This window comes from Mustela nivalis (genome assembly GCF_964662115.1).
Source record: "Mustela nivalis genome assembly, chromosome: 14".
NCBI lineage: Eukaryota > Metazoa > Chordata > Mammalia > Carnivora > Mustelidae > Mustela > Mustela nivalis.
In genome coordinates, this window is record NC_139033.1 from 77,675,503 (window position 1) to 77,697,154 (window position 21,652).

At 41.3% G+C, this 21,652-nt stretch overlaps 1 protein-coding gene across 8 annotated transcripts in view; it reads right to left on the bottom strand.

Moving 5' to 3' along the window:
- The window catches only part of PIEZO2 (piezo type mechanosensitive ion channel component 2), a 451,232-nt gene that overhangs the window by 178,101 nt on the left and 251,479 nt on the right, over positions 1–21,652 (bottom strand). For all 8 annotated transcript variants that reach the window (XM_082697369.1, XM_082697373.1, XM_082697368.1 and 5 more), the window contains exons 5-7: positions 16,901–17,063; positions 4,223–4,433; positions 2,691–2,904 (exon numbers count right to left, since the gene is read on the bottom strand). In XM_082697369.1, coding sequence (XP_082553495.1) covers positions 2,691–2,904; positions 4,223–4,433; positions 16,901–17,063 — 588 coding nt within the window. The remainder of the gene's footprint in view (positions 1–2,690; positions 2,905–4,222; positions 4,434–16,900; positions 17,064–21,652) is intronic.

Here is a 21,652-nt window from a genome sequence, read left to right on the forward strand (position 1 = left end):
AAACTGGGGGGGGGGGGGTGTTATCAGGTTATAGAAGATATTTACATTCCTAATTAAATCACCCCCTAAAAGTCAGCCCTTCCAACAGCACAAGACATTTTTTCTATGCATGTTCTATAATCCAAAAATTAAACATCTAAAAGAAACCAAAGGATTCATTTAGTCTAGAACTACTGTCTGTACTGAAATTTAGCATTTATTCGCTTCTGCCTTAAATAAATAAATATTATATAAATCTACACCATTAACGAGGCTTCTCAGGTATCACCAACATATTAAATTGTAATAAATTTAAAGTGTACAATGTGATGATTTGGTATAAGTGTATATTGTGAAATGATTACTTCAACTAAGTTAATTAACACACCAATGACCTCACATAATTACTTTTTTTTTTTTAATGAGAATGCTTAGGATCTATTCTCTTAGCAAATTTCAAGTATGCAATATACAACACAATACTATTAGCTATAGTGAGCCTGCTACATATTAGACCTTCATAATCTTTTCACCTCGGAAGTGAGTTTATATCCTTTTATAAGCCTGTCTTCCTTCTTTCCAACATGTCACACACACACACACACACACACACCCCCCAACCACTTTCCTAAACTGTTTCTATGAGTTGACTCTTTAGTTTAGATTCCATATATAAGCGGACAAGTCTGACTTATTTCATTAGCATAATGCCCCCAAGTTTCATCACGTTGCCATGAAAGGCAAGATTTCCTTCCTTTTTAAGGCTGAATAATATTTCATTATGTTTATATACAAATATATGTATGTATGTACATATACACTACAGCTTTTTTATCATTCATCTGTCAGTGGGCACTTAGCTTGTTTCCAACCATGCTTCTTCAGTTGTAACTTGCCTCTAAGATTCTTCTCTTTAGAGACTGAATTATACTTGCTAAGCCTGTAGGTTATGCCAACTGGGTTTAGAATTAGTTGGCTTTAAGTGTGTAGAGAACTAACTTGTTTGGTTTTAGAACTTGATCCCCCACCCCCACCCCACCCCCGCCGCCTCGCATTGTGTAGCCACAGCTACAGACCAGGCAGATTTTATGCATGAATCAAGAAAAGCAAGGTTGAGGAGTCCCCACACACATTGCTGGTTCATATTTACTAGTCCATGAAAACCAAATCTGTATCATCAGGATGATATTCACTCATGTTCTTTTCAACTGCAGGTTTCTCATTTCTCAACAAGAGGACAAAAAACTCTTACACCACTTCCCAGACACATCAAAGACAAGGCTGCTGGCACTCCTTTCATCCCCCTCACATTCTCTCCCATCATTTCTGTCCCCCTTCATTTTTTCTGTAACTTCCGGTTATAAACTTTTCCACGGAAACAGAAAGTTAAAACAGGACAATGGATAACCCGATGCCAATCATACATTTTCCTATACAACAATCATGCACCTGAGAATTAACAACGGGTCTATACAACCAGCTAATAACCAATGAACATTGAAATTTCCCCCATTTAACCTCAGAATATTTTTCAGAGACCTGTGGTTGAACAGGAATGTAATCTAAAGTCAGGCTTCCCATCAGTTTGCTGGGTTTCCCCAGTTCTCCTTTAATCTAGAACAGTCTCTCCCCTCGCTGCCTCTACAAACACTTCTTTTCATGATGTTGAGTTTTTAGGAGATTGGGTCCTTTGCCTTGCAGAATTCACATTCTGGATTTCTCTGATTGTCATTATTTTTCTATCATTTTATATATTACCGTAAATTGGGGCTTAGGTCTAAAAGTTTAACACTATGATGCTGTATACTTCATATTGAGCTATCCCACTTTGGGTTATAAGAGTTTGATCAGCTTGTTGTGGTATTGATCACCATTACAAAGGTTTGATTTTTCCCTTTGCCACTGGCAAATAATCAGTGAGGTTGTACCTTGTCGTTCTACAAACATCTTTTAGCCCAACAATCTTTGCAAGTAATGGTGTCAGTTTGCCATGAGAATCAATATTTCATTAAGAACTGAGAAACAGTAATTTTCTAATTAATTATTCCTTGCCTTTTCATTAGCTGGCGTTATCCTATAAAGGTGGATTTTGACTCATCAGCTGAGAATCGCCTAGGGTTCCTTCTAAAAAGTCAAAGTCAGTGCTGGGTCCTTTACCTTTAATTCCCATTTTCCAAAGTAAAGATTCTTTACCTTTAATTCCCATCTTCCAAAGGATTTAATTCCCATTTTCCAAAGTAAGTAACAGTTGTCTTCAACTGAAGCAAATTAGCTCTCTCTCTCTCGAGAGAGAGAGAAATGCATGAGAGAAAAATGCATGAATTCATACATTTTTATTTTCATATTTTTACAACCAATTCAATATGATACTTGATGCTCTGTTTGGCTTGTGAGAGCATCCTCCAGCTGGATTCTTTAGCATGTTTTTAAATCTTTGATGTAAAATGTTCTTCTGGGATCTCTTTCCACAGCTGAGACCAAACAGCAGCCTCTCCTCTCTCTCCATGTCCTAGCAGCACCTCCATTGAAGAAATCTTCTACTTCCTTCTAGACTTTGTCATTCAATAACTTGAAAACCCTGGATTGCTTCCTACTACCCCTGGCCAAACCTTTGCTGAGCACATCAAATGGCACTGAGAACCCCTGCAAATTCAAACACCATCATGAAGAAAGGCTAGCTCCTCTTGAAATGTCTTCACCGTTTCTCTTACCTTGCATAGTAGTCATTGGGTGGAACCGCTTCTTGAAAGAACTGGAACTGGTATAAATAAAGCCCAATCAAGTGTCCCGCAGTGAAAATAGCCAGCAGAACACAGAGACAGCTGAACAGCAACGGATCGAACGTTCGGCACCAGGACCACCAGGTGCACAGACCCAAAAATACGAAGAAGTATACAGATGAGGTCAAAGATGGTAACATCATACCTGAGGAAGAAGAGATATTGTCAAGACTCACTGCACAGAACTGGAAAAGCATTTACCACTCGGGAAATGTAACTCTTGGGAGATTATGTACATTTCCTTTGTGTGTTTCCAGGGATGGAACAAGTTATCAAAGCATGAACCACATTTTATTTATAAAATCAGAACTTATGCTATTTTTATTGTGAAACAAATTCAGACATAAAATGATATTTGTAAATATAAGTAGAAATAAAAGATCATGAAGTTCTTCCCATGATGTTTGAGCAGAATAAATATCTATTTCTCATATGAACAGAATTTAGCATATTTGCTTGCTTGCTTCCATCTTTCTACTTTTCCCCCTAATTTTTCAGGAATACTTGTGTGTCTATTCCAACTTTCCCTGATATCATTTTTTATAATAACTCACTTTTTTTTTGGTTAAGTAGGATTCATATCAATATTACATCTGTAGCAAAGTCTCACTAAAACTTTGCCCTACCCAACCATATTGGGATCGCACTATTAGCAAAAGGGGGCAGGTAAAGTGAGGTAATTCTTTGGCAGGCATTTAAAAACTCTTGCTGGGCGGGGGATGGGGCATCTTGAAATGACTCTTTGTTAAAATATTGTGATATACTTCTTGAGGAATTCTATTCTCTTTCCCACTTTTTAATTTTCCTCACATTATTTCATCTTATGCAACTTCCACAAAGAGGTATGGACTGAACTTCACAGTGGCTCTAGAGCAGCTGCCAACAGCGCGATGGAAGGAGGGAGAAGATAGAGATAACATTATTATGGAACAAGCGGTCGGCAGCCAAGATTTCAAGGAAGTGAGTGTCCGTGTTGCAAGATTACAATCTGAGGAAGAAAAATAGTATATCCTGGAGAGTTAAATTAAGATTGCTAATGGCCCAATGTAAACAGACATGCTTTCAGAAGGCACACATGTGGCTCTGGAGGGCGGGGGAAGGGGCGGGCGACGACACATCAACATGGTTCATCAGAGCCCATTGCCCTTCATGGGCTGTGGGGAGAGGAAGAGTAGCGGTTTTTTGAATCTACACCTAAAACATAAATCACTTTTAGATATAGGAAAAGATGGCTTTACAGAGGTTGACAGAAACCAACTGAACACACAAATGCTAGAACTGAACCAGATAAATGACTTCTGTGTGTGTGTGTGTGTGTACACGAGGCCAGTTTTCCAGCAGGTACGGTTACGAGTTTTGTGTCACAAACCAGAATTGTGTCTTTCTGCATTTTCTCCTCAGCCATGTCCTTCATTATTCACCAAAGCACAACCTGTGCTCCATCCAGTGCCAGAAACGCTCACCTGACGAACCGAGTAAAATCGTCACCACGACCTTTCCTGCGGTGGTGATCATGTTGCCAATAAACTCTTTAAGCTTGGAGGCCACGGAGGCGAGTCTGCGGAACATTTTTAACTTTGTGCTCTCTTCCACATCGCCTTCGACACCGTCCCCTTCATCCAAATCCTCTTCATAGATCAGCGCCTCTTCTGCATCTAATTTTTCCCCTCCAGCCTAAATAAAGGAGAAACAGAAAACACTGCAGTCCAGACCTCTGCCTCCCCGCCCAGCAGATTATATGGTTTGTAATTTGTGGGTCAGTCAGTGAGGTGAACTTCACAAACCGGCAGAAAAATGCAGACAACCACTTACGTCCCCCTCCAGGCCTCTGACAGTTGCTTGTGGAAGCCCAAGTCGCTTGGATCTTTCCCGAAGAAGTAAACAAGAAACATCACCTATCATAGAACCCTGAACAGTGTGTTGTCTGAGCCACAGGAACTCATTTTTTTTTTTTTTTTACAGGCAGAAGAAACAGAAACATCTCTCAAGAGCTTAACTTTCATCAGTCTGGGTTTGGTTCCTCACATTTATAGTTTGCCACTAAGCTGATAGATAGCGTGAGGAGAATATCTATGGCTTTAACCAAAATGGTGAGTCCAACTCATGCTTATGAAACCCCTTTTCTTTCTGAAGTCAATTCTGTCCACTATCCTAGTGTTTCCTGACAACAGGAGTGTGAGTGGTCCTGGGTTTGGTCCTGGGTTTACTTGACTAGATACAGTCACTTCGTATTTTATTCTTTCAGAGAATGATACACTCATTCTATCCTGAATGATTCAGCCCCTCAGTATGATCATCAGAGATTTAGGGAAGAAAGTCATGGGCAGAATATACGCATATTTCTATGCATTATTTTAAAAACTGGGTATACAAGGTGTTTTTGACCGTTTTGTTTTTAAAGAATACATAGAAATTTTTCTTGGCCAAGAAGAGTCTTTCCCTAGAAGGCTTGAATTTTTTAATTGTTAGAAATATAAGCCATCATTTTAAGACAAAAGGTTGTTTCAGATGTATGAGGTTTTGTTTGCAATTGCCGTAGGCTGGCAGTCTTCTCTTAATCCCAATTGAAAAGACTGTACTGGCTGCAGAAACAAAAGGTTTTTTACGTCCAGTTCAGACATCTCTTTAAGGCTTAGAGAGTACAGCCCAGCCTCTCCGTTTTTCCCATTTTAAAGGTTCTTTTTTTTTTTCTTTTTCCAGCCCAGCCTCTCCATTTTCCTATTTTAAAGGTTTTTTCTTGATACATTTAATTCAGATATTTAAAGATTATTTATTTATTTATTTATTTGACAGAGAAACAGATGCAGCAAGAGAGGGAACACAAGCAAGGGGAGTGGGGGAGGGGGAAGCAGGCTTCTAGCTGAGCAGGGAGCCCGATGCAGGGCTTGATCTCAGGACCCTGGGATCGTGACCTGAGCCGAAGGCAGATGCTTAACTGACTGAGCCACCCATGAGCCCAAGTTCAGGTATTTAAAGAATATTCACCAGTGGCAACTGAACCTCTTACTATGCCCATGTACACTAAAGGAAGCCAGCATACAGAGGCTGGTATGAAGTTCAAGGTAGTCCTGAGCAGCCTTGAGAACTCAGAGCTCTTCTCTTTGCCTAGAAGGGTACAGGGCACTCATAACATAAGCTGCTGAAGCCAAGGGTACAAAAAGCACATTTACCCAGGACACCAAATACACAGATTTAATCTCAAGCCCATTCCTGTCTATATACCCAAATGGGTTCTACTGTATTACATCATGACACATTTTTTCCTGAAGAAAAAGGAATGTCTCAAGCATATTCATGAAGATTTCTCTATATGGTCAGGGCCTAGCATATGCTAATATCTCATAAGAGATGCAGTGATAAACATGTAGGCAAGTAGAAAACTAACAAGCTATCTCACAGTAACAAATGCTAGTCAGAGAATTAAAATAGGGTGAGGTGACTGTGAGTGGCAGGGGGACTATTTTAGATTCCGAGGTCAGGGAGAGCCTCTCTGAGAGGTGACATTTAAGCCAAGATCTGAATGTCACAAAGTAACCAGCCACGTGAAAATCTTCATTAAGAACATTCCAGATGGAGGGAAGAGAAAGGTCAAAGAGAAATGGTCAAAGAAAGGCTCCATATGTTCAGAAAGAAGGCACATGTTCCCAGACATACTTCCTCTTCCACCAATTCACCCTCCCCATTGTCAGCTGATGAGCCCACTTCCTACTTCACTGAGAGAAGGGGGCTAACCCTTCTCTGGGTCTATGTGTCGTCCTCTTGTGCAGGGGAAATCAGCGGGCACATCAGCTTGCCAACCTAAAGCTCACTTGCACAGCAGGTACTTGGCTCCCTACTCCGTCCTGTGACTATGGAGAAGCTGCACCCCCTGAGACACCAGAGAAAAGGACGCTCCCAGCCATCCTCCCCTCACCCCTGTATTACCTCATGCTCCCTTTCTCCCATATCTCCCCATCAACAAACAAAACATGCCTCACCATCTCCAACCCACACCTCTTCCAATCCACATTTGCCTCTCAAAGTGACTCTCCAAGAGTTGGCTAAAAACATGGCATCACTTCCCCTAGGCCTCATTTCTGTTGAACTCACTCTAACAGGAGTTTCATCACCAATCATTCCACATAGTGAGGGCTATGACGTGGCCTGTATCACATGGTGATGCCAAGGGAGACCGCAGCTAGGAGGCTATTGCTGTGGTTGAGGGGGAGACACGAGCTCAAGGATCTGAGAAGAGGATCGCGTCTTTGCCATTTGTCTTATATTCAAGTCAGCAGCACTTATTGGTAAATTTGATGTGGAGGGTGGAGGGACAGACGAGAGACAAAGATAGTGCCTATATTTTTGTCATTATTGAGGAGATGGGGATAAGCAAGGGTGAAGCCGGTTGGGGAATTCAGTTCTGAGATGCCCTTCCGGCTTTCTTGTTGGAGATGTTAAAAGGGCAACCAGCACAGCAATCTGGAGGGCTGGAGGGAGATGGAAACTGGAGAGGTCTATCTAAAGTTCAGTGGTAAAGATAAGGTTTCTAAAGTCAACGGTCTAATGAGGTTATCTGGAGAGAATACAGAGCTCACCCACCTCTCAGGCGCAGCCAACCTGGAACCGGTCTCTCTAGCCCTATCTTCTTCTTTGCCTAGAAGCACTCCCTGCAGGCAACCACATGGGGAACCCAGAGTCCACAGGCTCTCTTGGCCTTGGAACATGCTTGAAACGTGTCCTTGGCCATGGGCTCCCCTCCCAAGCTCTTAAAGACTCTAGGTCCCATACCAGCTCTTCCTTTCCACTTGCTCCAGATCCCCCAGGAGTTTCTGTGGGGATCCATCCAGTGAAGCTATGGCTATGGTGTCCACACTGCCATCCACATACAAACCATCCATTCATGGGGCATGTCTTGCTTAATTTCCCCCTCATGATGCAGTGACACATATAAATCCTCCCTGGGGAAGAAAGGCCAAAACCTTCAGTCACCATCCTTGAAAAGGGAGACATGGAGAGACAACAAAGCTAGAGCTGCCTGGGTCCCAGTCAGAAATGCACTCCTAACTTTCATAACAAATGGTTTCTTATTCAGCTGTAGAATTGCTACGGATGTAGATTAAATCAAATAGAGTTCTCTGGTCGAGGTTAGACAAATGCATTTCCTTGACCTCTCTTGGGCAGGACCGGGACCCCATGACTTTTATAAACATACCACTGGACTTGAGGGTTTTCAGCATTTTTGTACCAGAATCCTCAGTTGGAAACGCTTAAGAAACCTGCCAAGCTGGGAGGGAGCCGGAAGTGAGCCAGGCTGGCCTCTGTGAGCCCCCACTGTCCAGGCTGGGGCCAGAACGGCCATTAGTCACGTCAGGGCTGCTTTTTAACAGGCAGGCTTTCTCCCCCTAAATGATTCGTCTGGTGAAATATAAACACTGATCCTCTGGAACAGCATCCACTCGCTCAAATGTATTTACTAACAAGCAGCCTTACTTGTGGGAGCCGTAATCTCTCCCGGCTTTGGAACGCAACGGGACTCCGGCCCTGAAGCGAAGAAGGAGCAGCTATAAATGAAGATTTAATTCCCCCTGGTTCCAGATCGGGCTTAGAAATTAAAAAGACAACACTCCACAGTTTAGAAAGGCAAGAATAAATAAATAAAATAATCATAATAATAAATTCCATATTATTATTGCCCATGTCAACATCTAAAACTTATTTGAAGACGTGTAAATCCTTCAACTTGCCTTTGCTAAACGTTCCCTACTTTAAATGTGCCAACATGTAGTCCCATAACACCTCTGAGTTATGCGTGCGAGGCCAAGCTTGTCTCTGAACTTGGGTCAGGGTCTGAGTGCCAAGTAGCCGCCGCATCTCCTCCCACAGCTGCCTCCCCACACTCGGCACACAGCAGTCGTTCCCACACAATTCAGACAGGGAAGACACTGCAGTTAGTTTTGGTGAAAGGCAAATATCCATTTTTCTTTAACTCCGAACAATCTTTGAATGGGTTGGGGTATGTCCTGATGATGGCCGGGGAATCTTGAAGAGGGCAGGAACCTAGCCTCACTTCAAACTTACTAAATGAGAAATTCTTGGAGCGAATCTTAGGCATCTGTATGACCAAACAGTTGCCCTACATGATTCTGAAGCAGCCAATCTAGAATCCATGCACAGGCCACCATCTGTAATGCCTGATAACTGATGGCACGCTTGGCAGACCAGGCAAAACTGCAGACGTTTTGTTGGAATCGTGTGCTAGGCAGACTCCCTTCCCTGGAAAATGCACTGAAGTGATTCATCTGCAGAACCTCCTTCCGGTTTCAGTCAAACTTTACGTGTTAGCGTAAAGGGAGACCGCAGCTAGGAGCCCAGAACTCCTCATCAGATGAATCCACTTTCTTCTTTGTGGCTAAAACCATGCTATTCAAAACATTTCGACGGAGTGTATCAAAGTCACAAACAAATGATCTGGAGGCAAAGGGAACGTTTTTCTAAAGTGTCATGAGTTGTTTCTTCATTGTTTATTATGAAACGTTAACCATGTATCCTTGCAGAATGGTTTCATCTCCACAGAAGAGCCCAAGGGAGGAAAAGGCAAGCGTGATGCCTCATGGCTCAAGGCTAACCCGATAGATAGGCACCATGTTGCCTGTGGAAGGGAGTAGAGAGAGCATCTCGTCTATGTGATGTCACCGTACGTTATGTAAGCCTAACGGGACAGCATTGTACAGATAAACAAATATTTCATTCTATGGCCACACTTGTTGTAGGAAGATTATCTTTCCAAACTTGCAAGAACAGTGGAGCCTTGTGCCACCATCCACATCCCCTTGCTTCCAGGACACTCTGATTCCAGAGCTCTGGGATGGGCCCTGCATCAGAACATTCCAAAACATCCCAGGTCAAATGGCCAACTTAGAAATTGCACCAATCTTTGAGAATCACCTGAACATCATTTGAAAGGGAAATGAACAATAATGGAGAGCAGCCAAATTGGACAGACTGTCATTTTAAAGGTTTATATCTTTAGGGTTTATTTTTTTTAGAGAAATCACTTAATAGCATACCATAAAACCAAGTCAGTATTAAAACACACACACACACACACACAGAGAGAGAGAGAGAGAGAGAGAGAGATTGATTCTGATACTATCTACTCAGTTTGTCTCTGGTTAGAGAGATTATTACTGACCCGGAATCATCCATTTTCTCTTATAAGAAACAGCAGAGTTGAGCACTTCTAAGTGACATACCCAGTGTTCCCTTTAGAAATAAAAAATTTAGGGAGTGATAACAAAGCAGCATTTTGAGGGCACAGAATCTTTCCTGTTGCTCCAAAATTTCCTGAAAGATTCAGGATTCCTATAATGCCTTCTGATGGGCTGAGATGGAAACAAAACGCAAGCCTTTGTTATTAAAGTGCTCAAAGGCTGAGCCCTGCTCTAGCTGCTCTGGAATCCACAGCATTCCTCCCCCCAGCCCCAGTCCGGCTCCTCCCTCCTCTCAGAACTTCTCCTGAGCCTGAGCTCGGCTCTGAGCACTGTGCCAGGTCCAAGGTGGGAGTCCGCCCTGGGACCCCAGAGGTTTGCTCGCTCAGAGGAAATAAACCAAGTATAAAACTGTTTATAAAGTGATCTGGAACGCCCAATTCCAGTTATTCCCAAAGCGAACATGACTGGGGCGGGGTGGGTGGTAAAAAAAAAAAAATAAAATAAAATAAAATAAAATAAAAGGAGGGGGGTTAATGTCCTGGAAAGCAAAGCAAAAAAATTAAAGAACACTCCCTGTTAGATATTTGTTTTTGCCCATCCTGGCACATATTGGGTACTGAATAAATAAATAAATAAATAAATAAATAAATCCTTCTCTGTAGACACAGCAAGGAGAGATCACTCAAGACAGAAGAGTGGGTTTGCCTCGGCCCTGCCAAGTTCTCTGACAGTTTGGGGGAGAAGCAACTCTTTGCAGATGATCCTGGCCGCAGGCTGACCCCTTGCTTTAGTTCTATACTTTGCACAAAGCAACCCTCCGTATTAATCAGTCAGTGCCTAACCCATTAACTTGATAAGTATATAAGTATTACTATGTGCACAAGCTCAGGTTACCTCACTAACTTAAGATCTGTTGTAACAGAGAACCAGACGGACGTGTGAAGCTTTCCCTCACTCAGCTTATAATTTAGTGAGGGAGATGGAAAGTCAATAACAGCGACCAAAAGCGGATGTAGCGTAATTACAGTGTGATAATTGTTACAGATACAACAAGACAGAGACTAGGGAATAACCTGGGCGGGTGGCTGGCGAAGGCCTTGGTGGGGAAGAGGTCACCCAATGATGGAGGAGAAACTAGCCGTGAATGAGCAGGGAGTGGACTGAATGGCAGAAAGGAAAAGTTAGTCTTTTCTGGGCGGAGAGAGGGAGTGGGACAGAGCCCGGGAGGAGGGGATGGGGTCAGGAAGAGCCATGGGCTTCAGGGTTAGGAGCCTGAACTTTGTTCTCATTTAGTGAGAATCCAGTGAAGTGTTTAACCCCAGGAAGTGACATAGTTTGATTTATAACTTTACAAGGCTAATCCAGAGAAGGCAGAGAGTTCAAGAACAGTTGAATAGGGTAAGAACAGAGTCCGGAGGTAGGGAAATTCAGCTGTAGGTTATTTTGGGGTCTGGCTGAGAGGTGGGATGAGGACTGTGGCAGGAGAGACAGAAAAGGGCAACGTGGTTAGACAAAATGTCAAGGTAGCGCCCGTAGACTTGTTGATGATAATGGGTGAGGCGTTCAAGCCATCAGGGGTCTTACCAGGGCTCGGGGTCCTAGGAAATGAATGAAAGGTGACTCTGCGAACCTGGGTGGGCCGTCCGCAGGAAGGCTGGGTGGAGGGAGGGGAGGGGGATCTAGCTCCTACTCTCAAACATACCACCAACACTTTGAAAGTTTTGAAACATGGGGAATTAAACAACATTAAGTTGGTGGCAGTTCCATCTCGGTATTTACAGTTGAGAGAAGGATGGAAAGCATGACACCCCCCTCAAAGGAGTGCGGGAGATGCAGACCCCCTGAAGCAGAAGCAGGTGACAGGAGTGGGAGATAAAGGTTCCTTCCCACCCACTGTGCCTGACCAAGCTCCCCTCCCTGAAGGGACTCGGGGCTCTGCATTCTCCCCAAACAAGTCTCCCTTGTGGGTGTTTTGTTGTTATTTGCAATTCAGCTGCAAAATCACCTGTTAAATATACCAAGGACAGAACAAAATATTCTGAGAAATTCTAAAAACTCAGAACCAGACATATTGTTAAGGGTAAAAGTCTACTTCGAAGCTTTGTTTTTCTTAAAAAAATAAAGCAGAGAATAGGCACACACTGTAAAATGTTGTTAAATGAATGAACACATGGGAGAGAAATGAAGGTGGATTTAATTTGAAATAGTTTCATTTTAATGATGTAAAAATACTTGAGCTGCCTTCCTAATTGCTTATTCTTTCCTTTATTTTTACTACTGGGTCACATATTCAACTCCAGGCTGGTCAAATTTAATTCAATTAACCTAGGTCTGTAATAGAACATCCCTGCCTTTCTATGTGATAAAGAGGGTAAGCTCTCCAGGTGTGTTTCTCTCAGAGGAAAGGATGAGAGGGACTCCACACTCTCACCTTGTGGCTTGGGAGATGTAGCTGACAGACAGTCATGGATACATTCAGTCATGGATCTAAAGTTAACTTGTCTCTGACACTCATCCTGAAACTGTAATACCGAGCTTTCCCAAAGCCTTCTGAAGACAACAGGCCAATGATTTCCTCCAATTAAAAACTTTTTCTTTGGGGTTCCTGGGTGGCTCAGTGGGTTAAAGCCTCTGCCTTCGACTCAGGTCATGATCCCAGGGTCCTGGGATCTAGTCCAGCATTGGGTTCTCTGCTCAGCAGGGAGCCTACTCCCTACCCCCCTGCCTGCCTCTCTGCCTACTTGTGATCTCTGTCTGTCGAATAAATAAATAAAATCTTAAAAAAAAACAACTTTTTCTTTATTTAAACTAATGGCATCTAAAATCACCACAATTAAAGGTTTCCTCCAAACTGTAAATGTGTTTAACCCAGAGAAGACAAACCCAGGATACTGCATTTTGGGGGACATATGACAATAAATCCTTGCCTAGTTTCTGAAAGTGACCTTGAGACGCGGCAAAAGCCAGGAAGCTCAAGGCTGGGAGGGCAAGTGGGTAGTTGCCTAACTTCTTACTCTACTGAATGCTGCCATCTTTCAGACGATTATGTCTGGGTGCCAGAAGAGACAGGATCTAGAAAACTTCAAACACATGACTCTGGGCTAAATCTCAGGTGAGAAGCTAAATGCCTTATTAGAAGGTGAGAGTTAAAAGAAAAAAAAAGGTGACAGTAAAAAGATTGATCTCTTTCATTCTTTGTTTCTTGCTCTCAAAAAAAAAAAAAAAAAAAAAAGTAACTTTGAGAACCTCAGTGCTAAAACTTGAGGCACAACCTCATTGGCGTTTTTATGTGCCAGAATGTGGATGCAGTAGGAGCTTAATGGACATTAGGTATCAGAAAGGATACAGGTTTTGAGGCTCAGGATGAATTTCCAAACAATATTAGCAGGTTCCAAATGTAGCATCCTCGAACTTTTAACAGATGGTGGATACCTATACTAAAATATTCTTTTTATGCTTCATATTTGATATGTCCGACTAAGCAGACTAAGTCATGACTAAAATTCCAATTTGAATAAACAGCTTCTCATAAATTTGGATTAATAATATACTGGAATACCATTTGCTTCCAAAAAAGTAAAGCCTGAAATCTCATTAAATCGCTAGAAAGCGCTGATAGTACAAAACTATACAAGATAACAGCAGCATAGTGAAATTACAAAGTGTTTCACTGCACAGGTGACCCTTTCCTACACGATTTTATTTTCATAACCTAACTCTTTTTTCTTAAATATTTAAGATTAGGGATCTTTCTCCCAGTTACAACATGTAGGTCTGCTTCTGAATTGCAATGAACAGATAAACAAGATCACAGATGTGTCAGTTGAAAGAGAACCTTTTCTGGCACTTGAGGAATTGGCTTACTTAACTGAGCTCTGTTCTCTGTACAATGCAAGATTCTCTGTAACAAGATTTTTTTTTCTTTTTCCGGGAATCCAGGGATTTGTGATGCCTTTTAAAACAGCAAACTTGAGCCTCATTATCAAGCTGAGCAAGATTAGGAAAGACTCTGAGTCTTCTTCAAGGATTAGTTGCTAGTTTAAAACAATGCAGGATTTAAAAAGACATTCTCGCATGCACCAGTGGATTAATCTTGCCATTTCACCATTGGGATAAATGAAAGAAGAAACAATGCCAGCAAACACTATTCTTTCAAAGGATCCTCAAAACCAAACATTCTACAGTGCAAATGTCAAGATTTATTACAGGGAGGAAATATGTCAGGGCCTTCCAACACAAAATAAATTCTCCTACTTATTTTGGCCATGTGCTTCTATTCTTTTCAGACTCAAGCCAGATTGTTCACATGTAAGAAATATTTCCTTGTGGATTCATCTCAGAAGATTCACACACCAGCCTGCTCCTCCCGGGCCACTGTTGGGGGGGGGGGGCGGGGAGGGTTGGTGGGTGGCTGGAATGCATGAAGAGAATGAAAATTAAGATCTAAATGAGGCCAAAGCAAATCTAAATGGGAAGAAATTCAATCTCATCATAATGACATTTAGTATTTTTCAAAGCCCCAAATAAATAGTATTTAGAATGTCAATCATCTTACAGTTATTTTTATTTTATTTATTTATTTATTTTAGATTTTATTTATTTATTTGACAGACAGAAATCACAAGTAGGCAGAGAGGCAGGCAGAGAGAGAGGAGGAAGCAGGCTCCCTACCGAGCAGAGAGCCTGATGTGGGGCTCCATCCCAGGACACTGGGATCATGACCTGAGCTGAAGGCAGAGGCTTTAACCCACTGAGCCACCCAGACATCCCCTTACAGTTATTTTTAAGTAATGTGATTAATAATATAGAGAGTACAGTTACTTAAACGTGTTTCAAATGGGAGAGAAGTATCGTAAGTCTGTCTTTGAGAACGATGTGAATCAAAAAGGAAACGTATTAGAACTAATCCATGGGACAGTTCTGTGTTCTTTTCTTTCCCAGATGTGTGACCCTAAGCATAACCTGAAATCCGTTAACTTGCATCAGTCAATGTAGGTTTCCCTGGTCCTATGGCAAAAAGGCCTTTGTCCTTAGTGACAGAGGTTCTTTTCTTGAGAAGCTTTGCCATTCATTTATGGCTGTCTGTGAAAAATGGCACAGAAAGGACTCTCTGCCCGAGTGGGTTGGCTTCAAAGTCCCCACCCAACTTTGCTTTCTATCATCCTAAGAGGACTCTGAATTTGAAACTGTTCTAGAACCTCTCCAACTGGAGAGCGCAAGGTGACGAGAGCTAGTAGCATCTCATTAAGCAACCCAATGGGCAGGCACTGCACTAGACGTGTTGTACATGACATTTCATTTAGTGCTTACAGCAACCCCATGACATAGGATTATGATCGACCTCATTTTGCAGAAGAGAGAGAATAAACAAATTTCTCAACATCATGTCGCCACTGTTAGTAGCTTCCACATCTGCTTTCAGTGTCTACTCAATTTACAGCAAATATCTTTTATCCTCTATATGAGGATAACTGAAAAATAATCTTGCCTTTTTAAATACTGGTAATGAAAAATCCTAAGGCTGGAGAGCTTGTGGGTTTACTTTCACCAAACTTGGACAATTTTTGGCAATAATGATCAAAGCCAGACGATTTTCTAAACTGTAACTCTTCTAAATTGAAGTTTGACTATAAAACTAGAAATAAAAATTTTAAGTTTTGTTTTAAAATTGGAAAGCCAACAGGAAGAAAAGTCACTTTCATGGTTTTACCCATTTTTAAGACGCTGACAAGTGCTACATAGTTTGTAGAAAGAATGTAACACAGGGTTAGTTGCTACCTTGCTATAATTGTTTTTCACACCAGGTACTTGTTAACATGTGCCTTAAAAATAGCAAAATATTGCTATGCAATGTGACCAATGTGATTGTGTATTTTTTACCCATAAATGATATTTGGGGGTGGTAATATGATTCCTAGTTTATAGAGATTTGTTGAATTACATCCTCACTTTATTGTTCTGCTTTTAATAACAATACAAGACCATTTGCTGCTTATTTGTGAGGCACATAGGTCATTTGCCGTAACTAAGAATTGTCTTCCTTGAGGCCTTTGTGATTACCATTCTCAAAGTAAGTGATTTCCATTAACTTCAGTTTGGCAGGTTCAAGTTCTGGCCAAAACTTCCGAATAAGAACATTTGGTAGTTGTGTCTCGTGTCAACTGTCCCGATGAAGTTTTTTTGTAATTTTTTCTTTGTAAATTTCATCTTTCAACTACCAAATCAATTACTTTTTTAAAATCAATGTCTCTGAAACTCACAACAAAGTGCAGTCATTAGAATGGAGCACAGTTCAGAAACAGATCTAGGGAAAGGGATGAACTAACTTGCTCTCATACACCAAGTGAGATCTGATGTGCTCCTTGCTCCTCCTGAAGCTCTTTCTACTAAAAGACATAGCTAAATTTCCTCATTATTGCTATCTTTTTCCAATTCTTATGACTTTCTAAAGGTATATATTTTTTCTCTGGAATACTTTAAAACAACCTGATCAAAATATGCTAACATAAGTCCACTCTGAAGAGCGAGGTGCACAGACTAGAAAGCTTCCGTTCAGGGAGGAATTACTTTTTTTTTTCTTTCCAAACTACCAGGTGTTACTTCTTCTCTAAATATTTTGTAATAACTAAGGTATCTAGACCATGGGCTACAGCATTATGAACCTAGATGGTTAACCATCTGGGATAATACTAGATGAGAGTGAAAAGAACTGTGTCAGTATGATGCCTCACAAAGGGCAGCCTCCACGTTCCTTGAACTGGCTCCTCATGGCCAAGGTGTGGCTGCCAATGCCTTCCCATCGCAACTCCATCGGGGGCTTTGCATCGTTAACTGAAGCCAAGCACCCCAAAGTTTCAGTGCTTTGCACATTTCACTCTGACACAACTCATTAGAAGGCTCAAGGCCCTCAGCAATCAAAGAAGGAAGATAGATGCATGAAATCAGATTTACCAATTCTTCGTTTTCAAACTCCGAGTTATACTGTGCTGCCTCTTCCGTCCCTGGTTTCTGAACGATGTTTCTGCAGACGAGCCAGATGGTCAGACTCGCAATGAACATCCCAATATCAGGCACGAACACTCGGATCCCATTGCCAGCATCAGCTCCCTTTAGGCTATGGAGGGACAAGAAAAAGGGAGGGGGAGGAAATTTAGTTGTTTTTCTATTCCTATGGTGACACCCTCTCCAAATAGGTCTGTATCTCCTTAATGAATTTTTTAAAAAAGCAATACTCAGTTTCTGCCTAGAAAGCGTTTCATCGACCTCAGAATCTTACATAATCCGTTAAGATTCAGGAAGGCACCAGGATTTCACTGGAGTTTCAGAAATATTATAAAGACTCCTAAACCAATTCTCTAAAACACGCTAATGAACTGTATTGTTATTAAATAAGCCCGTGTGCAGTACAGAACAGGTGTGGGGAATCTAACTGAAGCAGTTAAAAACTAGACCTATACCAGCAGCCAGGAGATATTTTACCTTAGAGGTAAATCAAAGCTGGAGGGAAAACAGAGAAGATGTTACAGCAATCCTTGAAGGGAGGCCCTCTTCATTATTTTGAATACGTAGTTGATTTTGTTTTCCATACTGTTCCAAGAAAGGCAGACCTAGTACACTTCTTCTTTTAATCTTGGAGAATGGACTGTGAACTTCGAATTGGAAGATTTGGGTTCAAGTGTAATAAGCCTGACACTGACAAGCAGCATTCCTCGGTGGAGGGGGGGGACAGGTAGGGGGAGGCAAGGGTCCTTCCCATGGCCCTATGTTCCTCCTCCTCCATGCCAAAGAGATAACTACTCTTGGCCTTCCTCATCTCATTTAAGTCAAATGCAAGTGACTCAAGGTTTATAGAGATAAAAGCTTATTTAGGGACTCCGCATATGCGCGATCAGATATGGACTGGATTCATTTACATTGTGTATATTATGTATTTGGGCAAAAGCATAAAGTATAACACACAGCAAGACCCCCATTGCCTACCTAGATATAACCACTGTTAACATTTTGATAAATTCAAGCATTGTTAATATCTACCACTAACTGAGCAATTGCTCTGTGTTATAAGATTGGTACATATTATTTCTTCCAACCAGTTACCATACAGAGTTAGGCATTATTATTTATCCTTCTTTGCATTAAAAAAACAAAACAAACAAACAAAGAAAAAAAAACACACAAAAAAAAACCGAACTTCACCTCCAAAATGAAAAAGTATTTTCTGAAATCACACAGATAGAGGAGAGTGAAGTATACTCAAGCTCCATTTAGATAAAAATTTTATGCTCTCCACCACTGTGTTCTCATGTATGTACCTGCCTGGCTTTCCTTTCCAAGCTTCCTCGGTGCCTTGACATGCATACCGAGAGTTTACAATGCTAAGCTCATACATCACCTATTGTTTTGAAAATAATTAGTTCATTTACTGTATCACTAATATTTTTATTACTCACTGATGATTTTTATTTTTTATTTTTTTTTAAGATTTTATTTATTTATTTGACAGACAGAGAGGCAGCGAGAGAGGGAACACAACCAAGGAGAGTGGGAGAGGGAGAAGCAGACTTCCCACAGAGCAGGGAGCCTGATACGGGGCTCGATCTCAGGACCCCAGGATCATGACCTCAGCCGAAGGTAGACACTTAACGACTGAGACACCCAGGCGCCCCTCACTGATGATTTTTAAACATCATCAAGTTCATGATCAGACATCACATAACTATTCCACTATTGTACAGTTAGAATGTTTTCATTTCTTTGTTACTATCATAATATGTAAAAGTTAAAACTTAATTACTTCAAGAATCTAGGAGAAAATCTTCAGACCAGTCTAATTTGATTTTTTAAAAACTGGTCTGGAAGAGACCAAGCCCCACAGAAGCTTCACGTTCAGACATGGCTCTAAACCCTCCCAAACAGAGAAACAAGAAAGTGAGAAGAGATCCCTTTACCTCCTTAAATGAAACAAACGTGATTGTGTCAGAGGGATTAAAAAATTACAAATTCCATTCATTTGGAGTAAGAGGAAGAGAATTCAACAAGAAAGTTGCATCGAAACGACACTTAGAACAATGAAATTTAATGATTGATTTTATCACCAAAGGTAGAAGTTTGTTGTATACTATTAAAAGTGATCAAACAAAGCAAACAAAAATTAGCATCATTACAGTGAGAAGAAAGAGGGGCTCCAGGAGACAGACCAGAGCACAAAAGCCAGGCTCTGGTAGGTGCTTGCTGTGTGGGGCTAAGATCAGGAGAGCTGCTAGTCCTAATAGGTTATTAGAGCTCTTTCATGGGAAACAAATTGACTGCGGCATTGTATAAAAAGCACTAACCAAGCAGGGTTGAGGGCAAAAGAATTCTTCAAGGAAAGGTGTCAAGGACTCCAGCTGTGGCCTCAGCTGCTCCTTGCCCCATGGTACAGAGACCTAGGAAGCCCCAGCAAAGCCTTATGCCTTTCCCACCTGTGGACTGCATTAAGCTCCCAGTCTGCAAACAGTCTCTTTGAGGCAACAGACTCAGCTTTGTGTTTCTTGGTCCCAAAAGACACATTTCACAGCATACATATATTACGAGAGTAAATGAATGCTGTTTGCAAAAGCAATCACGCCGCTTGCTGTGATAGAATTTAGCTACTGGATCCAGGATTGAGCTGTGATCCCGATTTGCAATGAAATCATTCAGCCACAGAGGTGCTAACCTATTAACTACTACTCTTGGCTTGCGGATTTAACAAAGCCGTGCATTCATAATGCCACGACTGCAGAAACAAAGACACTTTTGAAGAATATAATGAAGAGCACGTCCAATGAACAGGTCACAGTCTAACTGATATAGCATTTGGGGATCGTTTTATCAATCAAGTCTCCTTCTTCACTGTTTAGATCAGTGTCTACTAAAGCACATTCATCAGAATGTCAGTCCTCAGAAATGCACTAAGTTAAACAAAATAAGGAAAAAATGAAAAAAAAAAAGTCTTCAGTCAAATAAGAGTTAGAAAATCACAATGCATAGTACTATGGTAAAGAATCTGTGAAGTTCTGTAGTAAAACAAGAATTTTGAGTTGATTTATGCCTCTGTTCCAAAATTTATTTGACCAAAAATCATTTCTTAAAATTTTTATCTGATGCCTATCACATTTTACTGAGCTAGAGTTCATGGAACCGGTCTTAGGAAATGTTGGGCTAGAGTCTGCTTAATGGTCTAGTTTTTGATTGAAATGAATGGATAATTTGGAAACTATCCTAATGTGCAGCTAAGCCCTACAAATTTGATGTTTACTAGGTCTCAATAACTTTTGAAGTCAGTGGTATCTCATTCCATTCTCTTATCCGGTCGTCCAACTATCCATCCATTAACTCACTAAGTCATTGAAATCATGAAGCTGGAAGGAACTACAAATAGTCCAGCTCTTTTCATCTGATAGATAGGAAACCAACAAGGGAAAAGGCTAAATGGTTGGCCCAACTGCTCACCTAGGGGCAGAGTACTTCTACTCAAAGTTTTCTGATGAGTATAGACAACACTCACTGCTCCTGTCCTTACTCAGCCATCTTCCACCCACTTTAACAGGCTCCTTTGCCCACACTGCTCAGAAAACGCTCTTTCAAGGGTCACAAGTGATCTCCCTGCTACAAGGCCCAAATAGACCTACCCCACCTCTGAACTGCACTTGACAAACAAGATCAGCCCTTTCTGTTCTCGAACCTATTCCTTGGTTTTCTTACCTTTCCCTTCTAGCTATTTAGATAGCTATGGATAACTGTGGATATTCCTGAAAACTTGCATTGTTTAGTGGGAAATCCCACTAAGAAGTACTGGGCTGGGTGTGCTGGGTGGCTCACAAGGGTAAGCCTCTGCCTTCAGCTCAGGTGATGATCTCAGGGTCCTGGGATCGAGCCCCACATTGGGCTCTCTGTTTGGCGGGGAGTCAGCTTCCCCCTCTCTCTCTACTTGCCTGCTTGTGATCTCTCACTCTCTCTTTCTGTCAAATAAATAAATAAAGTGTTTAAAAAAAAAAAGTACTGGGCTGGGTTTTACCCATCAGACTCTTCTCCTCAAATATTGATGAGTCTGCAAGGTTCTACTCTTATTTTTCTTCTAATGCTACATGGTAAACCTGGGTGATTTACCTACCCCCCAGGCTCCCCAGGCACCAACATGATGACTTACAAATCTACACAGCCAGTCCAAACCTTTCCCCTGAGATATACCAACGGATACCCAATTTCCTACTAGATATGTCCACTTCTAAAGCTTTTAAAACTAAATGTTACCTTTATTCCAAAAGCTGTTCTTTCTAACCTTGAAAAGTGGTACTGTCATTAATCTCGAAACCAAGACAGAACCTGGACCCTGAAAAGCTGGAGGTTCTGTCTCCATAATATATAAATATCATATAATATATATACCACATATGTATGTGGTTTTGTTAAATACATACATTGGAGAAAACATTTGAAGAACAGGAGATATGGAGTGTATCTAATGAACATTAAAAGGCTCAATTTGGCAGAATTCTTTATCCATTCATTCAAAAAATATTTATTACACCATCTCCAATGTACCAAGCACTGTCTTGGAAATTGATTGTTGGTGATAAAGGTATGTAAGGGAGATAAAGTCAAAAAGATGGGTTAAGGTTGGACCCAGCTGGGATTGGATTTTTGGCAAAGAATCCCATAGCCCAAACTGCTGAAGGATTT